The 20,337-nt window shown below is 38.3% G+C and overlaps 1 protein-coding gene across 3 annotated transcripts in view; it reads left to right on the top strand.

Annotated features, from left to right (window-relative positions):
* Positions 1 to 20,337, top strand: part of UBE3D (ubiquitin protein ligase E3D) — a 142,918-nt gene that overhangs the window by 80,386 nt on the left and 42,195 nt on the right. For 2 of the 3 annotated variants that reach the window (XM_012769149.3, XM_076003166.1), the window contains one exon: positions 5,417 to 5,555. In XM_012769149.3, the coding sequence (XP_012624603.2) occupies positions 5,417 to 5,555 (139 nt within the window). Of the gene's footprint in view, positions 1 to 5,416; positions 5,601 to 20,337 lie in introns of those variants that run through there. The other variant, XM_076003164.1, reaches the window with a different exon arrangement.

A 20,337-nucleotide genomic window follows, 5' to 3' on the forward strand; every position in this document is an offset into this window, starting at 1 on the left:
TCCTCTCCCAGTACTTTAAAAATCACGGAAATAGTTTCAATTGATGTTTACTTCATTATTCCCTTTGAACTATCTTGCTTGTTGATTTATAGTGGAAGATTACTAATTTAGGTCTAATAGTCTATGATGTCTTTGCAGGAGATAACAGAAGTGATTCAGATTCTGTCCTATGTTTCTTAAAATGCTGTGTCAACAGACATTTGTATTTATATTTGAGCCATGGGGAGAAAGTTGCAAGTGACACCTCTGACTTTGTCAAGAGATTTCCTAAATTCCACATATTAAGTTTGTGAATTGTTTTAGGAAAAACAAAATTTTAAGAATGCCAAGCTATTTCTCTCTTTTCTCCTTCCTTCCTTCCTTCCTTCCCTTCCCTTCCCTTCCCTTCCCTTCCCTTCCTTCCTTCCTTCCTTCCTTCCTTCCTTCCTTCCTTCCTTCCTTCCTTCCTTCCTTCCTTCCTTCCTTCCTTCCTTCCTTCTTCCTTCCTTCCTTCCTTCCTTTCTTCTTCATAATTATCATACACTTTAATGTGTTTTGTATTCCAGTTTTTTATTTTACCATCTTGATATTTAATTTATAATTTTTAATGAAACTTATACCTTGCAAATTTTTATAGGCTATTTTTACATAGCATTTTTGTTTTTTGGAGACAAGATCTCACTGTGTTACCCAGGTTGGAGTGCAATGGTGTGACCATAGCTCACTGCATCCTCCAGCTCCTAGGCTCAAGCAATCCTCCTGCCTCAGCCTCCCAAGTAGTTGGGACTACAGCTATGTGTACCACCACACCCAGCTAATTTTTTTTTTTCTTATTTGGTGGAGACTGGGTCTCGGCTATTTTGCTCAGGCTGGTCTTGAACTCCTGGGGTCATGCAAGATGAAAACTTCACCTGTAGTTTTGGGGAAAAGTCACCCATAGTTCATATTCTCTTAAATAACTATCATTTAAAAAAATTTTTTTAAATGTTTGCAATTATCATTTTTATATATTATTTTCTGTCTTTGTCTGTGTGTATGAATGCTTCATGTGATTAAAGTAATAATTTATACAATTAAAATTATAGAGAAAATTTATAAATCTTAACATTAGAAAAAATAAGTCCTGGGACTAATGAAAAATATATTGTGGGAATAGAAAAGAGAGGATGGATGATAGGAATTTGAGGTCTATTAGGCCTAGCTGGTTTGTCTAATTTCAAAAATAAGGTTTTTCAAATTTTTTTAAAATGTAACATTTTAAGATATCTTAAATTTGCTCTATTATTTGCCTTTGGAGTTTTCAATCTTTTTGGATAGAATTCGTTAAATAATATCTAATATACTTTTGGCTTATGGCATAGTAAAAAGAATAGGATTCAAATGGAAAGGAGCATACTTGACTTTCTTTTTCATCACTTACTGGATCTCAATCATGACAATAACTTAACTAGCTTAAATGGGGATAAAAATTGGTAAATCACACAATATTTTAAAGATTAAATTAAAAATTCCAATGTTGGATTCACATACTCTGTAAATGTTTGTAATTACATAGAGACATAAATAACATGCGTAACTAATTGTACCTTTATGACTATGGTCATCATTAGTGTAACAATGTCGTTTTGTGTAAATTTTGTTAGTTTGATACATTCGATAGGTTGTATACTGACTCCAGGGTCTTATGAGGAAAGTAGGCACCAGAGGTTTTGTCTAAGATCACTCACTGGTGAGTGACAAAGCCATGAGAATGTGTTTTAATTTCTATTTCAATGTCCTTTTTGATAGGTCACACTGTTAACACTATGTTGAAACTTCTAAGCAGCATTTAAACATTTTTTTGTCAGCACCAGAAATCACCTATCATACCATTAACTTGTTTCTGATTACAAAAATAACACTAAGGAAACAAAAAAAAAAGTATAAAGAAGAAAATGTAAAAACCAACCCAGGTTATTATTTCCCTGTAATGGAAATATCCATTTGTATATTGTATTGCCTCCTAATCTTTTTTCTCATCATGTGGCTATTTTCACTTACCATAAGATATGAATATTTTTCTATGTCTATCTTACTACCTTTTTTAAGTCAAGTTTTGGAATATATATATAAAATACCATCTTAAGAAGGATAAAGTAACTTCTTACAGAAAGATGAAAATACTCGTAACTGTATATTTTGCAAGCCAAAGAGTTAACTTACAGAGGAAATAGGCATTAACAGATTCAATTATTAAGGTCCTATTCATGGCTTGCTTTTAGAGGATAATAGTATGTATAGTGTCCTCAGTGGTCAGTGTGATATGGTAGGGAGAGCACAGGCTTTGGATTCGGGCAGCCCTGACTGAATCTGGTTCCACCACTCACTCGCTGTGTGATGTTGGACAATCACTTAACCTCTCTGACCTTTGTTTCCTGTCTTTAAAATGGATGAGTGATGCCTACCATTCAGAGCTGCTGTAGGATTACAGACAACAAATATAGCTAAAGTGCCTGATGCACTTTCTGGACAGGTTAAGCTCAGGATAAGCAATAGTCAGGGGAAACCTAAGATGTAAGACTTAAAAAATCAAAGCATACATTATGGAGAACATGTTATAGCCATAATAAACTAAGATAACTCTGTTTAAAATATATTTATTTGTATAATTTACCATTTCCCCTTCCTCTTGCAAATATATTACTGCTAAAAGAGGAATGGAAAATGACAAAAAAGCGATTACCTTGAAGATGCTTTCTACTCTGGCAGGCCTGGGGCCAGGTTGCAGCGTTCACTTCATCTTGGGAAACCTTGACTGAAGGTCCACAGCATGAGAGGCCTGGGTTAGGTTTTGAAGATTCACAGATGAGCTCCCAAGGGCCATTCACAATCCAAGGCGTGTAAAGTAGTCTTTGCTGCAGGAGATCCAATTCAGAAAAAGCAAAACCTTTTTCACCATACTTAAAAAAAAAAAATCAGAATGAAAATAGCTTTAGTGAACCCTGTTGTGGATGGTGGGGGTCAAGGTTATAAATTCCAAAATCTTAAGTTATTTACTGAACATACAAATGTAAGTGGGAGAGAAAGTATTTGTTTTAGCCAATAAAAGTGTAATACCACTCATATATCAATGGGCACTTGGGTTGTTTCTACAGCTTTGCAATTGTGAATTGTGCTGCTATGAACATTCGAGTGCAGTTGTCTTTTTTGTAGATTGTCCTTTGTTCTTTTGGGTAGATACCCAGTAGTGAGATTGCTGGATCAAATGGTAGAATGTGGTATATGTATACCATGGAGTACTATTCAGCTCTAAGAAACAATGGTCATATAGCACATCTTGTATTTTCCTGGATAGAGCTGGAACCCATACTACCAACTGAAGTATCCCAAGAATGGAAAAACAAGCACCACATATACTCACCAACAAATTGGTATTAACCGATCAGCACCTAAGTGGACACATAGGAATTTCATTTATTGCATTTTGGGCAGGGAGGAGGGGAGTGGAGGGGTGGGTATATATATACATAATGAGTGAGATGTGCACTGTCTGGGGGATGGTCACGCTTGAAGCTCAGACTTGTTGGGGGAGGGGTGGCAAGGGCATTATTCGAAACCTTAAAATTTGTACCCCCATAATATCCTGAAATTAAAAAAAAGTGTAATACCAGAGTGTGTCTGTGGAAAAGCAACACTGAGGCAACTTTTTAATCTTTATTTCCAAATAAGCCTAGAAAGTTAGAAGAATTGAATCATGTCTGATCTAGGAAGAAGCAGACATATCCCAAATGAGGATCCTAAATAGGCAGTGCTAAGTGTTGTAATAGATGGTAAGTACGGTATTAGGCAAGTAGGGAAAAAGGGGACAATATCTCTAAGGAGATGATACTTAAGTGGGTCTTTCAAGATGAATAGAAGTTCACCAGGAAGGATAATAGCTTTCCAGGCCCAGAAACTGCATCTGCAAGACACAGAATGCGTAGTGTGGTGCTATTCAGATAATGGAAAGGGACTGTGGGATTATGGGGGGTATGAGGAAGCAGGGGGCGTGGGTGGAGAGTGAGCTTGGAGCCACGGTACTAGTACTAAGTTTGAATTATTGAAAAGATGGTAACATTTTAATTTCCATGCCACAGAAATGTTGAAAATGTAATATAATGAGTAAAAGCAGAAAGAATAGCAGATCCAATCAATATAAAATAATAATTTTTAAAACACAGAAAAGACACTTAAATATGCCCTTGTTGAAATCAGACCAGTTTTAGGAAAGTGAGCAGTGTCTTATTCCAGTCTAACTACTTGGCAAGTGCTTCAAAGGAGAGTTACCTCCGCCACCCTATGTCAGACATGTGTCAGCATAAGTAACCTGATTGATGAGATGGCTAAACCATTGGCCATGACCTGTCCTGTAAAGTGTTAAAATCCATTATACCCTCAGCCACTGATGCTCTCTAAGCTTCCATTATTCACCACTGATTTGGTTAAAGATAGTTTTGCAGAGAGAAGTTTATAGAAATGGCAAAAAACATATACATCTTTAAAAATTAGGACAGTGATAAGAGGCACTTTGTTAGGGAATCTGGCTGGAAATAAGTGAATAGAAGAGTTGAAAGCATAACTTGACCTATTCTTATTACACTGTTTTTCTCATAATTGTTTCCTGATTTTTCCCTTTACTGGAAGCACTAGATGAGGAGGCAGGAAATGAGGATTGTAGACCAGACTTGTCACTTTCTACACATCCGTCTCATCTCAGACACGGCCCTTTACTTTTCTAGCCCTGGGTTCCCTGATCTCTCAAATGAAAGGATTTTCAAATAGGTTCCGCAGGATACAGCAGAGATGCTTCAAGGGCCACTCTGAAAGATGAAGGGAAGCCTCCTGCCAACCTTTCCCCTTCAGACAGAGCGGCTGTCCTTTCATTTGTGTTATAAGTTGGGGCTGTTGCAAGATTTTTTTAAACTACTCTGTTACTTTTTAAAAGTTTGGAAATCACTGAACTAGATGTTCCTTAAGGGCCTATCCAGCTCAGAAACAATTTTCACATCTGTAGAATGGGGATAACAGTAGTTCCTTTTCTTAGGTTTCTGAGGACTAAACAAGATAGTACATGTGGAACAGGGAATTGAACCAAGGAAACATTCAGTGTGTTAGCTGTTAGTCCTGACCAGCCCGGCCCTTAGCAGGTTCCACACAAATAAGACCACATTTCATAAAACTCCTATGCTTTTGAGTATGAAATTGTGGCCTGAAAAAAGGCCTAATCCATCTGCTTTATGCCAAAAATACTATAAAAATGTTTTGGATATTTACTCTGTGATTTTTTAATATATTTTCTTTCTACTTTTTGTACCTTGCCCTTTTCTCTCATAACTGAAGGCTTGCTTCTTCAATATAAAATTTTAAAATTTATTATGGTAGCACATTTATGAAAATTAATTATCTCGATATGTTCCAGACTTGCCAGCTCATGGGAAAGTGACATCAGCGTCCACTCCCTAACCCTGCCCTCTGCGACCTGCTTGGAGCTGCTGTTGATATTATCAAGGAATAATGCCATGCTGCCTCCGTCCCTTCGACGGATGAATTCCTTTCAGGTATGGAACAGCTCCTTTTCTAGGGTGTGATCTCTCAGTTTTACTTTGAATTGTTTTTCATGGATCCTGTCTTTCACAGGAGATAACCCATGGAAACCCACAGTTTCAAAGAATAATAATAATAAGCAGAATGCATGTATTGCCTTGTTTATCTCTTTTTTAAATAAATGAGCACATGGAGGATCAAAATTCATTAGGTAATTATCTAGTTGTGGCGGGACACATAGCTAACTCCAAGGTCTGTTCTTTCAACCCCCATCTTTCTTGCCTCTGAGAGAAATGGCAAGAAAATCTGACAGAGACACTTGTGAATGCCACTTCCCTTCTCCCAGCTTTGCCCTAGAACCAGGATTAGTGATTTTGCTACTGGTAGCTTGAAGTCAAATTGCCCAATGGCTGTTTAACAGGGATGGTATCCTACCTACTCTCAGTACCATTGGTCTCTCTCTTCTTGGCCCTCCTTCATCACTTTCCCCACTTGCCTGGAGAGAGATTTGTGCTGCTGGCACAACTCAGTGCTGCAAATATAAACTGACCAGAAGGATGACCCTTCTCCTGGGTAGTAAGTTGATTGGCAAGTGAGGTGGTAAATGAGAATTAAGATGTTAACTAGTGGTTTAAGTTGTGACCCTCTATCTATTGGAAGTAATTGCACATATCTATGACTCTTGACAATGGAAAAATACTAAGCCCTTTGATGCTAGTGGGAAGACCACATACTTTGGTGAGAAATGAATACATGTAGGTTAGTTCTACTTTTAAAGAGTTGCTGATGGATCCCTAAGAAAACTTCAGGAGCAGTGTATATTGTTTGGTGCACCTAGGTTATGTGGTAAAACAAGACGTGTAGATTTTCCTGTGAATTATACCTCAAGAAAGTGGTAAAAAATAACTATGCCAATTGAATTTACATCCATATTCTCTTGGAAATCTGTTACATTGATTACCTCGCTGATATTCTTCCTCTTCCTGAGCCTCTTACACTGATAAAGGGTTCAGTCTTTGTCTTTAGCATGCCTATGTGTATATGTTGGTCCTTGATCAACTTCCATCCTACATTCTCAAAGGGACCTTAGTGAACACCTTCTAATTTTGTAGGAGAGGAAACCGAGATACAAAGAGATGGAGTGAGTTGGCCAGGGAATACCTAGTGGGTTAGAGACCGAATTGGACTCACCAGGCCTGTGTTAGGGTTACTCCACCTGCCACCGAAAGGCAGTGCTCACTAAAGTCCTAGGGGCAGAGGGATATGAGTGGTGGGTGGAGGCAGGTTGTATCTACTTGGAATGTCCGCACCCATCTTCCCCCTTATTTTGCAGTAATTTATAATTATTTATTTGTATACTTCTTTAAACGAGAAATGGTTGAAAATTTTGTATATCAATCTATATTTCTTCTGAGTTTTGCTCATTGAATTGACTAACATTAAAGTTTATATGTGCCTACAAAATTTTATGGAGGGAGATGCAAGAAACTTAACAGTGGTTATCTCTGGAGAGAAGAGGGTGGGAAATCATTGTTTTTTATTTCTCTCTCTCCCTCATGTACTATTTGAAATTTTTATACCATGGATAAGTGAGGGGCGAGAGAAATGACTCTGACTTCGAGTATTTTACAATATATTGGGGGAAATAGAACAGTCAAACATGTGTGATATAAATTGAGGATAATTTTATTACAAAGTAGCCTTAACACAAGTCTTAAAGAGAGTAAAGGTAAAAGAGTTATCTGAACTGATTATGGGGGAATTTGAAAGGAGGATCAATGTGTATTATTTGCCCATGAATTTGAGGAGGTCATACCCCATTTAAGGATGTTGTCTCAGTCTTAAGTAAACACAGGTGTGTGAAGCCTGGCCTGTTGTTGATGATATTAGTGTGCTCTTAGCATCTTCAGTCAGAGGAGCTCTTAGAACCGTCTGGATGTTAATTACTGAATGTCCCTCTCTATTGGTGATTGTACTTCATCTGGTTTCAGTCTGTTTACTGAATATTATTGTCAGGAGCATATACATTTTCCCAATTTCTAAGGTACAGAGTAACTTTGCAGAATATTATGAAAAATGTCTGCTAAAGTGTCATCCCTGCTGTTACCCCTGGAAAGATGTATTCTTATCAAGAATGTACCAGGAGTCAGCTTCCCTATGCAGGTCTTCACGCTAAGATAAAGGATCAGTGAAAATGGGGAAGGTGCCTGTCAGGATTAGAAAGAGAAGCTCTGCTTTTTCACCTTGCAATACCTACTTAATCATTTATTACAGTGGCAAGGAATGGAGCTGCTGATTTTGCCTGTGTTTGGGATTTATTTTTTTAATTGGAAACTCACTTTCATATATAATCTTTTTGTAATTTTATTTCAAAATATTAGGGGGGTACAAGTGTTCTTATGACATGGATGAATTGTATAATGCTGAAGAAGTCAGGACTTTTAGGGCATGCACATTTTTTTTAGAGCTATATTGGTAAGAGCTGTAAAATAGTAGAATGACACTTGTTAAAGATACCATCTTTACATTTCCAATTCTCTTACTTTCTAGGCCAAGTCACTGCGAGCAATGCTTCTTTTACTGTAAAATTGCCATTTTAGGATTCAAGAGGTGCTCCTGCTTGAGCTGTTATCACTCCCAATCCTGAAGGAAGGGTTTATCTTATTAATTAGAGCTATTAACATATGTGAAATTCTAAATTCTTAAATTACACCGTAACACTTCTCTCAGGCCAACAGGGATATGTTTTGGTGGTTATGTTATAATCTTAGTTTCTACTTTGTTACAGTACCTGAATATCCCTAGTGTCATTATAAGCCAGCAGAATGTAGGATTTGGTTGAGAACCTCTGGCATATTGCTAAGCACATACTAAAGTTCTTATAGTGGCCCCAGGAAGAGGGATGGACGTATTCCTTTGAATGTTACTCACTGCTTAAAATTCTCCCATGGCTTCCTATTGCAATGAGAATAAAATCTAAACTCCTTATCCTGGCCTGTAAGGGCAAGCAACATCTGGCCCTACCTCCCTTTCTGACTCATCTCCTCCTCTCTTTCTCTTACACACTCTGCTCCAGGCATGCTGGCCTTATTTTCCAGTCCTTATCACAAGCCGGCTCTGGCCATGGGGTCTGTGCACTGGCTATTTCTCTGCTTCTAGAATACTCTGCACCAGGTCTTTGCATGGCTGGCTGCTTCTTGTCTTTCAGGTCTCTGCTCAGGTGTCCTCCCACTGCAGAGGCCTAACGTGACCTCCTTCACCAAGCCCCCTTCTCCCTACCACCATTACAACTTGTTTTATTTTCTTCATAGCACTTTCCTTTATTCAATCTTGTTCACTTATTTGTTTACCTTTTTTCTCTACTAAAATGTGTCGAGTGAGAACAAGGGAAATGTCTGGTTTTGTTCAATGTGTATCAGCAGAACTTAGAACAGCACCTGGATGTAGGAAGCAGTTGATAAATATTGGCTGGCTGGCTAGATGGCTGCATGGATGAATGAATGTAAGTACAAATAAAATGCAGATTGACACTGCCATGTGACATCTTAGAAACCTAAAAATCTGAGTTGCGTGAGCAGTCTGTACTCAGGGTGGAAGCAACAGCCCTTCCTCTGCAAGAACAGTGGTGGACTCAACAGGTAAGGTCTGGATTTGAGGTCTGTCAACAAGGTTGAGCCCAGATGGCTGTTTGCATTGAAATTGCAACCTGGAGTTTTGTACAAATGAGAAAGACTTGAAGAAGAATTTAGCCATTAGAAAGAGTTAGCAAGATTCAAACAAGCAAAGTGATCAGTATGTAAGCTAGGGCTCGCTGTGGGCACTGGGGACCATAATAGGGGAAACGAGAATGATGTCCAAGCTTTGGTGCCAGAAACCAAGGCAGAGGAGGTTGGAGGTACAGAAGAGTCCTCTGGAGCAGGCAGGTTGCAGACTGCTATGCCATTACTGCTGCTTGTTTATTCCACTCTGAGTGCCTCACAGCTCTGCTCTGGAGTGAAGTGACACAAGGCCATTTTCACATCCATCCAGCTGGGCAGCAACCAGCTCTTAACCTGAAGTCTTGCAGTGGCAGCTTTAAATCTGAGTAAAGTGTCTAGAAGTTAGAACCTTAAGAGCAACCAGGTTGAAACCAGATTGGGCAGAACTGTTCCTTTTAATGGTTACTATGCATTTTCCCTAGAATCCTAGCCAACTATAGCTAGAAGGACTAACTAAAGCTCTTATCGTTATAGATAAGGAAACACACCCAAGAAAGTTAAGTTGATATTGGAGACTGAATATCAACAGTGCTACAGAGGATGTTGGCTTCTCTTCAGGTAGAGAGGGAGTTTTTCTATACTTAGCTTTCCTCTGTTCTGTGGGACACAGGTTCCCTGGGATGTAAATAGGTGTTATAAAAATAATTGGATATTAATCATCAGATAATAATGCAAATTATAATAGCCCTTTTTTTTTTTTTTTTTTTGAGACAGAGTCTCACTCTGTTGCCATGCTAGAGTGCCGTGGCATCAGCCTAGCTCACAGCAACCTCAGACTCCTGGGCTCAAGCGATCCTACTGCCTCAGCCTCCCGAGTAGCTGGGACTACAGGCGTGCGCCACCATGCCTGGCTAATTTTTTTCTATATATTTTTAGTTGGCCAATTAATTTCTTTCTATTTTTAGTAGAGACAGGGTCTCACTCTTGCTCAGGCTGGTTTTGAACTCCTGAGCTCAAACAATCCACCCGCCTCGGCCTATAGCCCATATTTTTTAATGCTTTCTCTATTCCAGGTGCTGTTCTCAATGATTTGCACATATTAGCTCATTTCATGACACCACCACAGGAAGGTATATTATTATTCCTATTTCACAGGTACAGAAACTGAGTCAGAGCAATGAACTTGCCCAGGCTCACACAATTAGTGAGTGGAGGAACATGAGGTACAAAGCCTGGCTCCAGAACCCTCATTCTTAAGTACTAGAAAATGTTACCTCTTTTAATATTAATAAGTTTGCTTAAACAAAATTAGTTTTTTTAAACTGCATAACTTTTCAGGACCTTTTGTGCTTATCCTTTATTCCCTCCTACTTGAGGAATATAGTACGCATATTTCCCAAATGTACTTTATATCTGGGAGACTTTTTTAAAGAACATCTTATAGGATTAACATTCTGCAGAACACCGATGGGGAGACGCTGTTCTGTCCTATCTGTAAAGATTTGGATGACCAAGGCAGAATGCTCTTAGGTACATTGTTGGTGGCAGTTTTTCTTATCTGCTCAAGAAGTATTGCTGCAGTTTTAGAGACTGATTGTCAAAAGGATACCATTTCTTCCTTTTGTGACTAGATGGTATTCCTTCTGGACAGGGCCACCTTGGTCAGAACGGTACAGTAGGAACAAGATCTGCCTTTGACATTCCTTGGTACACTCTGAATCCCTCCAGAGTCTCAGAATGCCTCTAGCTGAACAATGCTTTCCCACCCTGCACCTGCTCCTGGTTTCTTTTAATTGGATCTCATCCACCCTAAACACAGTGTCCCTAAGTAGTAACATGCCATAGAGTTCTGCTGATAGATTGAGCCATCTGGCTAAACTCTGCCTCACTCCTGATTTATAGCTTGACTCCCACTGAGAATGGCCAAGATGCGTCTTCCTTGGAAACTATACTTAAATAAGAGATAAGGATGGAGTGCTCATCTTTATTCCTTTTTGCACTGCAGGGTGTTCTGTGGTTTGGGGAAATAAGCAGGTATTCTTAGTTGAATATAGTTCTTTAGTCCGAATTGTCCCTTCCTCTGCCTCCTTTCATATTGGATTCTACTGTTTTGTTATATGCTAGAGAGAATGTGGAATATGAGGCCAGAGTGCCTGGAGGTTGACCAGACATTTAGCCAGCCCCACGTGGCTGCCACATCACATCTTTCAAGAGATTGCTCTCTACCCAGATCTCCACCATGCTTTCTGCTCCATAGACATTTCTGTCTCTACCTAGGAGTCGTGAATCTGGACAGTTTCTATGCCTTCTGGAGCATTTGATGGGGAAGGTCTGATGGTCCTGGGGCTGCTGTGGCCTTCTCGGCTTCATGAGAGAAGCAGGAATGAGGATCTAGCCTACTAAGTCTATAATTATGCCTACTGGTTTGTTTGCTTGTTTTTAATAAATTAGCTCCCCCCCTCCCCCAGATTTAAAAGGAAATATAGTCATGTGTTGCTTAGTGATGGGGGATACATTCTGAGAAGTGCATTGTTAGGGAATTTCTTAATTGTGGGGAACATCGTAGAGTACATTTACACAAACCTCGATGGTATAGCCTACTGCACACCTAGGCTATGTGGTATAGCCTGTGGTTCCTAGGCTACAAACCTGCAAAGCATGTTACTGTGCTGAATACTGTAGGCAATTGTAATACAATCGTTAAGTATTTATCTAAACAGAAAAATGGTGCAGTGAAAATACAATATAAAAGATTAAAAATGGCATACCTGTATAGGGAAGCTCCATTGTAACCTTCTGGGACCACTGTTGTATATGTGGTCCATTGCTGACTGAAATGTCATTATGTGGTGCATGATTATATGTACTCATGATAGAAAATGTGGCATATTTTTCATTAGCAGAACAATACATATTTTCACTTTTAACTTAAAAATATAGAATGTTAAAATTGAACCAAGTGCTACCTAGCCTAATTCAGTCCATCTGTCATTCATGGGGGGTGAGAAGGCCTTGGAGGCTCTGGGAAGGCTTTGTGATTTGAGGGCACTCAAACCGTCTCTGTACCTCAGTATGTGTAATGCTGAACTGGGGGTGAGGAGGACTGGAGGACAGATAGAGTTTCTCTAATTCTCTGATGATGTAATTATGGGTGGTACTGGTTCTTAAATGTCAGTATGCCTGGAAAGCTTGTTTAAAATTCAGGTTTCTGAGCAACAACTGGAGAGATTCTGGATTTATTACCTCTGAAGTAGATAGAGCCCAGGAATCTGCATTATCACAAGTATCCAACGTGTGTTTGATAAAGGTTTTCAAGAACCAACCTGTAAGAAACACTTAGCGGATAATATAACATGCCCTCACTAAAGTAAGAAATAAATCCCCACTAAAGTGAGAAATAAAAGAAGAAAATTCGTTAACTTATGACAAACACCTAGTCACTAGTACTTTCCTCTTTTCTTCAATGTTCCTTATTAACTTGCACTCAACACAGTCCCTGACTATTGCACCAAACTGAATCGTTGTCGTGAAGTTTCCTCTCTTTTACACTAAGATGCTTTGTAGAATCCACGTGTTAGTTGCCTGTGTCACTCATCTTTCTGCCATTGGTGTGAACACCTAGCATCCTTGTGCCTCCCAGTCTCTGGGCTTCCTCCTTCCTTTGAGGGTGTGCAGCCTCTGTTGGCCTCTGCTTCCCACAGCAAGTCTGATGTGGTGGGATGGTCACTCATGCCGTTATGGGATACTCAAGATCTAATCTTAGATCTGCCACCCACTGGACTGATGACTCTGGTCTCGTCAGGTAACCTTCTATGGGTCCTAGTTGCTTTATCTGTTCAAAGAAGGATCAGTTTACATTATATATGTAAGTGATTTTTAAAGTTGAGGAACATGGAGTCATTTTGTCTATTCCCAGCTGTTCCTAATTTGTTGACCCCTTCTTAATAACATAACTGTATTCCTTAAATGGTCTAGGTCTTTAGGTCTTATTTCTTTAGGTCTTATTTCTTTTGAACATCTTGAAAGTGTTTAACTGAAGAAAAACATATATAAAGCCAGATTGCGTAGTTTTTGTGTGTGTGCTCTCCAAGAGAATTAAGTCTATGCCACAAGACCTTATTTACAGCCACAAGGAAGGGCAGGCACGATGGGGACAGGGTGCCATCTGGCCCTTGGCACTCCTGTCTGTGGAGGCAAGCAAAGGGCGAACCCTATCAGATGGGCTGCATTAGAGAAAAGGAAGAAGAAGAAACTTGAAATGTTCTCTGATAGCCCCTCATTTTTCCCCTTTCCTTTTTTTTCTCTACCCTACCTCAGGCTGCTTCTACTTTTGGTTTCACCTTTTGTTTTTGACTCTGGATCTTGGTCCACATTGAAACACTTGTGGCATAATTAATTCCTAATTGTTTACTGATTTCTAATTAGTTTTGCATTTGTATTTTATTTACAAGTATGATTACCCCAAGAAAATGTTTTAAAATATAAGCCTCTTCCCTTGCCTGGAGCTACTAACTGGAGGAAACTGTTCTCCCCACACACTGAGCATGGCAGTGTTCGGTCAAGTGGCTTCCTGGTGATGAGTCTTACTTTCTTGAAAAGAGGCTAAATATCTGCTTTTGGAAACAAACTGGTATCAAGGTTGAAATGACTGAGCTTGCTCTGCTCGTGGATGGAGCTGCTATATTGTTCTCAGGAGCTTTTCTGGCTAGAGGGGGAAACAACAGCCTGGGAAGGATGCCAGCCTTCAAGGGAATGATGGATTGGAAGGTGAAACTGTTCTAAGCCTCAACTAAGAACCTCTCGTGAGCCCTCCCGGGAATGATTCATTGCTTTAGCAATGAGAAGATTTAGAAAAGGAAGGGTGTCAGAGGACTAGGCCAGAGGAATCGTGGGAAACCAGAATGAAGGTATTCGAGTGTCCTTTGGGCTCTCGTGGGCCTCAGCTGTGAGGCAGTGGGGAAAAGGTCCTGCAGTCGAGGTAGGGGATAGGTCTGGGTACTGGTCGTGGCTGTTACAACACCTGCATCCAGTGCGACTGGGCCTAAGTCACTTTTCCCTGTCCAGATTCCAGTGTTTTCATCCCTCCAGCTCTAAAACCCACTGATTCCAATGTCCAGTAGCTGGAGGATTCACAGAAGTGTAAAAGTTTGTGGGTTAGGTTAACCTGAAGAAGCAAAACTGTCATCCAGTTTGCCCTCCCCTTAGAGGTCAGCGTGTTGCTGCTTCATGGATTAGAAGTTTGGAGTCGATGGTCATAGACAAGCGCTCATTCATGTCAGGGCAGCAGGGAAGTACTTCTTCAACCAGGGGCTTCATGCAGTTAGCATCAGAGGTTAGCTTTCAGGAAGACAGTGTGATTAATCTGTAGCACACAAGGGTGTCTGGTGTATAGTCTGAAGCTATAATAACAGAGCACAGACTAAATTGGACTGAGGAATAAGAATAATGTTCAGGTGCTTCTGCCTTTTCTTGTCTCTTTAGAACTGAATGTAGTTCTTCATAAAAAAATTACATTTGTTAGTAGTCCTGATGTTTCTGGCTCTCTTCCTACTGGTATCAAATTATTAAATTTTCTTTTGATTAAACTTCAGCTTGAAAATCATTTGCAATAAACCTTTGAGACATTGTCCATTTGAACCAACAGCTGCTTTTGATCAAGTCCCCCAAATATGTTAATGTTTTTAGCAGAAATCAGAGCACTGAAAAAAGAAGACTTGGTTCTTGGTATTTTTATTTTAAATGGGTGAGTTAAATCTGTTTGACGTTTATTGTGATTACTAACGTAGTTGGGCTTATGTCTGTGGTCTTGGTGAGGGCAGGGCGGGATATGTTTTTTTGATTACTATACTTTATTATTTTTTCTTTTATTTCTTGTCCTCTCTTGATAGTTTTTTCATCTTTAAAAATAAATTTCTCTGCCGGCTTGGAAGCAATTGCTTGCAGTTTTCTTGTATAAAAGATATGAAGTTTTCCAGTAAAGACTAAATTGTTCAGTATCTTTACCTGTTCCAAACAAGTAAAGACCTTACCATTTTTTAACCACCTAGTTGGCACATTCCATTCTCTCACTCTACATTTCCCCCTTACTATCATCTATTGTTTTTGTTAATTTCATTTAAAAACAAATTCATTATTAATGTTAAATATTTTTATATTCATTACCTCATACATGTCAGTTCTCAGGCTTTTTGTTGTTTTTTTTCTTGTATTCCATATCCTTTAGTGTTTCTTTCACTGACAGTCTGTGAATGGGAAACTCCCTTAGTCTTTGTATGTCTGGAAATGTCTTCATTTTGCTCACTGTCTTAAATGATGGCTAAGCTAGGTACAGATTTCTAGATCCCTTTTCAGTTTGAAGATCTATCACTCGTCGCCTTCTGCTGTCTATTTTTGTTGATAAGACAGCTGTTGTAAGACTATTTGCTGTTCCTCTGAAGATAAACTGTCTCGTTTTTTTCTTCTAGCCTGTAAGATTTTATCTTAATGCTTGATGTACTATAGTTTTACAGTGATTTCTAAATGTGGATTTTCAAAAATTTATTCTACTTAGTACTCTGTGAATACTCCATCTGAGGACTCCTGGTTTTAATTAGTTGTGAAAAATTGTCAGCTGTTATATATCAAATTTCCATTATTCCCCACTCCCATTTCCTTCTTCTGATCTCCTATTAGACATATATAGTAGTATAGGAGTTTTCCAACCTATTATCCTTGCCTCTTAACTGTTCTTTCATATATGTTTATGTAATTTGTAAATACATGCACATACATACATTTGTATCTCAGAGCTGCATCAGGATAATAAATTCCTCAGTCTTAGATCTTCCAATTCACTCATTCTGATGTTTATCCCCACTGTTAAGTTTTATTTCAATGGATATTTTTATTTCTAAGGTATCAAATTTTTAAAATCTTTTCGAGGATATTAAACATAGCAGCTTTAAATTTTTTTAGTTCTGTTTAATTTTCTCTGAAGGTGCTTAATCTTCTACTTGTTAATTTTGTGGCTATCTTAGAGTTAGATATCTCCATGTGTTTTGGAATTTTGGAATTTTGGTTTGCAAGCTCACCTTAAGTTCTCTTTTCTCCTCCTTATTCCTTCCCACTGATAGTTTGGGGGTTACTTCAGCCCACCTCCTTGAGCACAGAGGCCATAATGATGCATCTTTGTGGTGATATTTGGGCTTCCTACAGATCACTCACTGAACCAGCAGACAGCTTGGCTCTGTTTCTGGTCAGAAGGTTGGGTCTCTTCCATTTCTCTAGATGTGGAGCTCCACATAAGTCGTGACCTCTAGCAGTTGTGAGTAGCAACTTTCTTTGGTCTCCTTTCTTAATATCATGCAGTCTGAGTCAACCTTCCCCCCACCCTGACCCTCAGAACCTACCCTTAACTTAGCCTTGTTAGGGAGGCCCACGGCTTCAGCTCTCTCTGCCTCCCAATTGTGTGCATGTGGTCCCTGAAAGTGCTTAGCTTGTTTTTTGAGTGTAACTATGATTTGGAATTCTCTCATGTTTATTTTATCAGTCATTGCCTTATATTTGAAAAATGTAAGACAAGGCCTTTTAATGTTATCTTAGGCTCTTTATGATTTAACCTTGGTTTTCACATCTGTAGAAAGAAAGCAGCAACTGCTCTTCCTGTCTTTGAAAGCACATTGTAAATAACAAAAGGCCAGGTATAGCCTTTTTATAAATTAATGTGATTGGTATCACATTTTACCACTACTCTTTATCTTTGGAGTCAAGGATGTTCAGGATGGGTGGGTGGCATGGTGGGGCTGAAATACTTAAGGTCATACTAAAATTAAATATCTCTATAGTTCTTGTTGTCTGCTAAATGTTTACGTTTAGGTCACAAATTGTGGAGTACTTTCTAGAGGTAAATGGTTTGTGGCTTTGTTTTTACTTTTAGAGTTGCATGAAATGAAAAGGAAATTGTGCTTAGTGACAGTAAGACGGATTCACTGGATTTTTCAGTTTTTCTTAACTGTTGTTTCTCTCTTAACTCAATGATGGCATACAGAGTATAGCTTGTCATTTAGTATTTACATGCTTTATAAAATCCATCTAAACTAAAGATGGATTTGCTCTGGGTATAAAAGAATTTTTTAAACTTTGTCTTTCAGGTGCTTATCTCAATCATTTCATAATGTTAAAGGTCTAGAGGGTCACACTGTGAAAATGATGCTTTTTATCTGTTTTGTAATCTATTTTCTTTGTGTTCTTCCCTCCCCTGTCAAACAAAAACAAAACAAAACTGTGCTTGGTCATGTGAAAGAATCAGCAAGAGAAGCCCCAGCCTGATTTTGACCTTACTTCCACAAAATTAAAGGTTTTCCCCTCTCATATTGCCACATTCTTATACACCCTGCTTTTCTTCTTTTACTGGCCATTTTTTAAATTGAAAATTTGTGTTCCACTTCTCTCTATCCTTCGGTACATCCCGTGAGTCTAAAAATGCTCCATTGGTAGCAGAAAACAATGGCAGCTATGTAGTAATCAGTCTCCTAAGCAGAAAACAAGAACCAACTTTCCAGCTATGAAAATTCTACACAAAACCATACCCCTTAGCATTACTCATAGATAGAGAATGCCAAAACTGCCAAAGCTGTGGGAAAATAGGAAAAAAAAGAAATTAATAAATTCCAGTGCTCAATTCCTCACACTTCTGCCCTATCCCTGCCAGGCTTCGTGAGGAGCAGAGACAGACCAAGAAAAATTTCAGAGAAGACAAAAGGGGTATTCTAGTGAAGGTACCTAAGGGTGTTTTGGAATGGCCACCAGAAAAATTAAATCTAGCCTAAATTTGGAGTATAGGGAAGATATTTTAAAGTAATATGATTTAAAGAGCCAGAGGCTATATAGGATCATGTGTACCATATAAAGAGGCAGACCCTATTTAAAGTGATAAGCACAATTTAAAAGGATAGGTATCATTTAATGCACAGTCTTCCAAAAACCTAGTTTCCAGTGAAACTACCCTTTATGATAATAATACATGTGGATACATGTCATTATATATTTGTACAAATCCATAGAGGGTACAACACCAAGAGTGAACTCTAATGTAAACTATGAACTTTGGGTGATGAGGATCTGTCAATGTAGGTTCATCGGTTGTAACAACGGTACCACTCTTGTGCAGGACATTGCTGATGGGGGAGGCTTTGCATATTTGGGAGCAGGGGGAACATAGGAAATCTCTGTACCTTCCTTTCAATTTTTCAATTTTAGAGAACGAACTGCTCTGAAAAATAACGTCTATTATTTTAAAAGTAGCTTCTAGAGAAGAAAAAGAAAAGAAGTGCTTTTAGGGAACAGGGTGATGAAGGAGAAAAGAAGTGGAAAGCTTAGGGTTCTGTGAGACCAAAGGGAATCATAAAATTAGAGGTCTCCTACCCACTTTTGTCTTGCCAGAACAAACACACCAACAAAAAACCCTGCTGAAGTACCTAGACTTTGCTAGACTGACAGAAAAGAGCATTTTCTAAAATAGGATTTTTAAAAAACACTTCAATATCATAAAAAATGAACAAAATGAAAGTAAACTCAGTAGAGAAATTTTAGAGGTGATCAGAAAATAAAACAAAACAAAACAAATCACAAACATCAATTGAGATGCATCCTCCCTTACAAAACAACCATGGAGCAAAAGGAAAGTGTAAGTTCATACTTCAAACAGAATTAGGTACATTCAAACAAGCACTTGAGGATCTGAAAAACCACCATGAATTAGAAATGAAAAGAGGACAAAACCCAGGAAAATTAATAAAAAAGAGTTAATTAAACTCAGAAAAGAAATGGAAAAAAATGTCAAAATTATCTCAATAATGAAGAATAAATTTAAAAGTTCACAAGTGAAAATAGACTCTAATGAAAATTTAATAAGGGGTTTAAAGAAAGTTAGAAAAATAACCAAGACAATGAAAATGACATAATGAAATAAAGAAAGTCCAAGAGAAAATATTGGGAATGAAAGATAGGCAAAAAAGGGTCTTTTAAAAAATTATCATAGAACCTGAAGAAACTAAACAATGATACAGAGCTACTATTTAAAATTATAATTTAAGAAAAGTTCCAGAAATAGAAAAAGACTTAAATCCACACATTTAGAGAAGTCGCTTGAATCACTGGGGTTTTGACCTAGAATTGTCAACTCTGAGACATATCATACGAACACTATTAGATTTCAAATCTTCAAGTCCTCTAGGCCAAAATCAAATAACTTATAAAGGCAAAATAATTAAACTAGCATCAGACATAAATCACGGCAAGTGAGGCAGCATTAAAAGAAAGAGAGGAAGAAATGCAAAAGAAAGTGTGAATGAAGGATTTTATGTCCAGCCAAACTGTCTTTCAAACATCAAGGCAATAGTAAAGAAGTTTTCACCTTTGAAAAACTTAGAGGATCCTGCACTGATCAGCTCTTCTTAGAGAATGTACTAGAGCAGGGGTCAACGAACTATGGCCTGACAGCTGTTTTTTTTTTTTTTAAATAAAGTCTTATTGGAACACAGCTGAGGTCATTTGTTTCCATTTTGTGTGTGGCTGCATTTGTGCTATACTGGCAAGTTTGAGTTGCAATTACAATAGGGACCATATATCCTACAAAGTCTAAAATATTTACTATCTGTTCCATTACAGAGAAATGAGTTGAACACTATATTAGAGGAATCCCATGTAATGACTGGAAAGACTTTAGCACAGAACTGGCACTGATGAAGGCCCTTAAAAAATGCATGCGTACATATCAGGCTAGAATAAAGATGGACATGATGGTAGGATACTAACATAAAAATGTTATGTAATGTTACAAAGTATAGATAATGCAACTAAAAATGAGAATAGAAGGGATAGGGAAAGATGAAAATAGAAAAAACTCATTTTTGTGTAGATGGGAGGTGAGTGAAAAAGAATATACTCCCCCCCACAAGCCCTAATAGATCAGATGGTAAACAGTCAAATAAAGGATGTTTTAAAAAAGTATAAGTACAATGATAATCACTAGAACAAAATGAGAAACCCTCCTGAACATCAATATACACCTCTCATATGGAAGGAAACATAGGAAATATTTTTTAATTCATGGTTACAA

The sequence above is a fragment of the Microcebus murinus genome, chromosome 5 (assembly GCF_040939455.1).
Source record: "Microcebus murinus isolate Inina chromosome 5, M.murinus_Inina_mat1.0, whole genome shotgun sequence".
Taxonomy (NCBI): Eukaryota; Metazoa; Chordata; class Mammalia; order Primates; family Cheirogaleidae; genus Microcebus; species Microcebus murinus.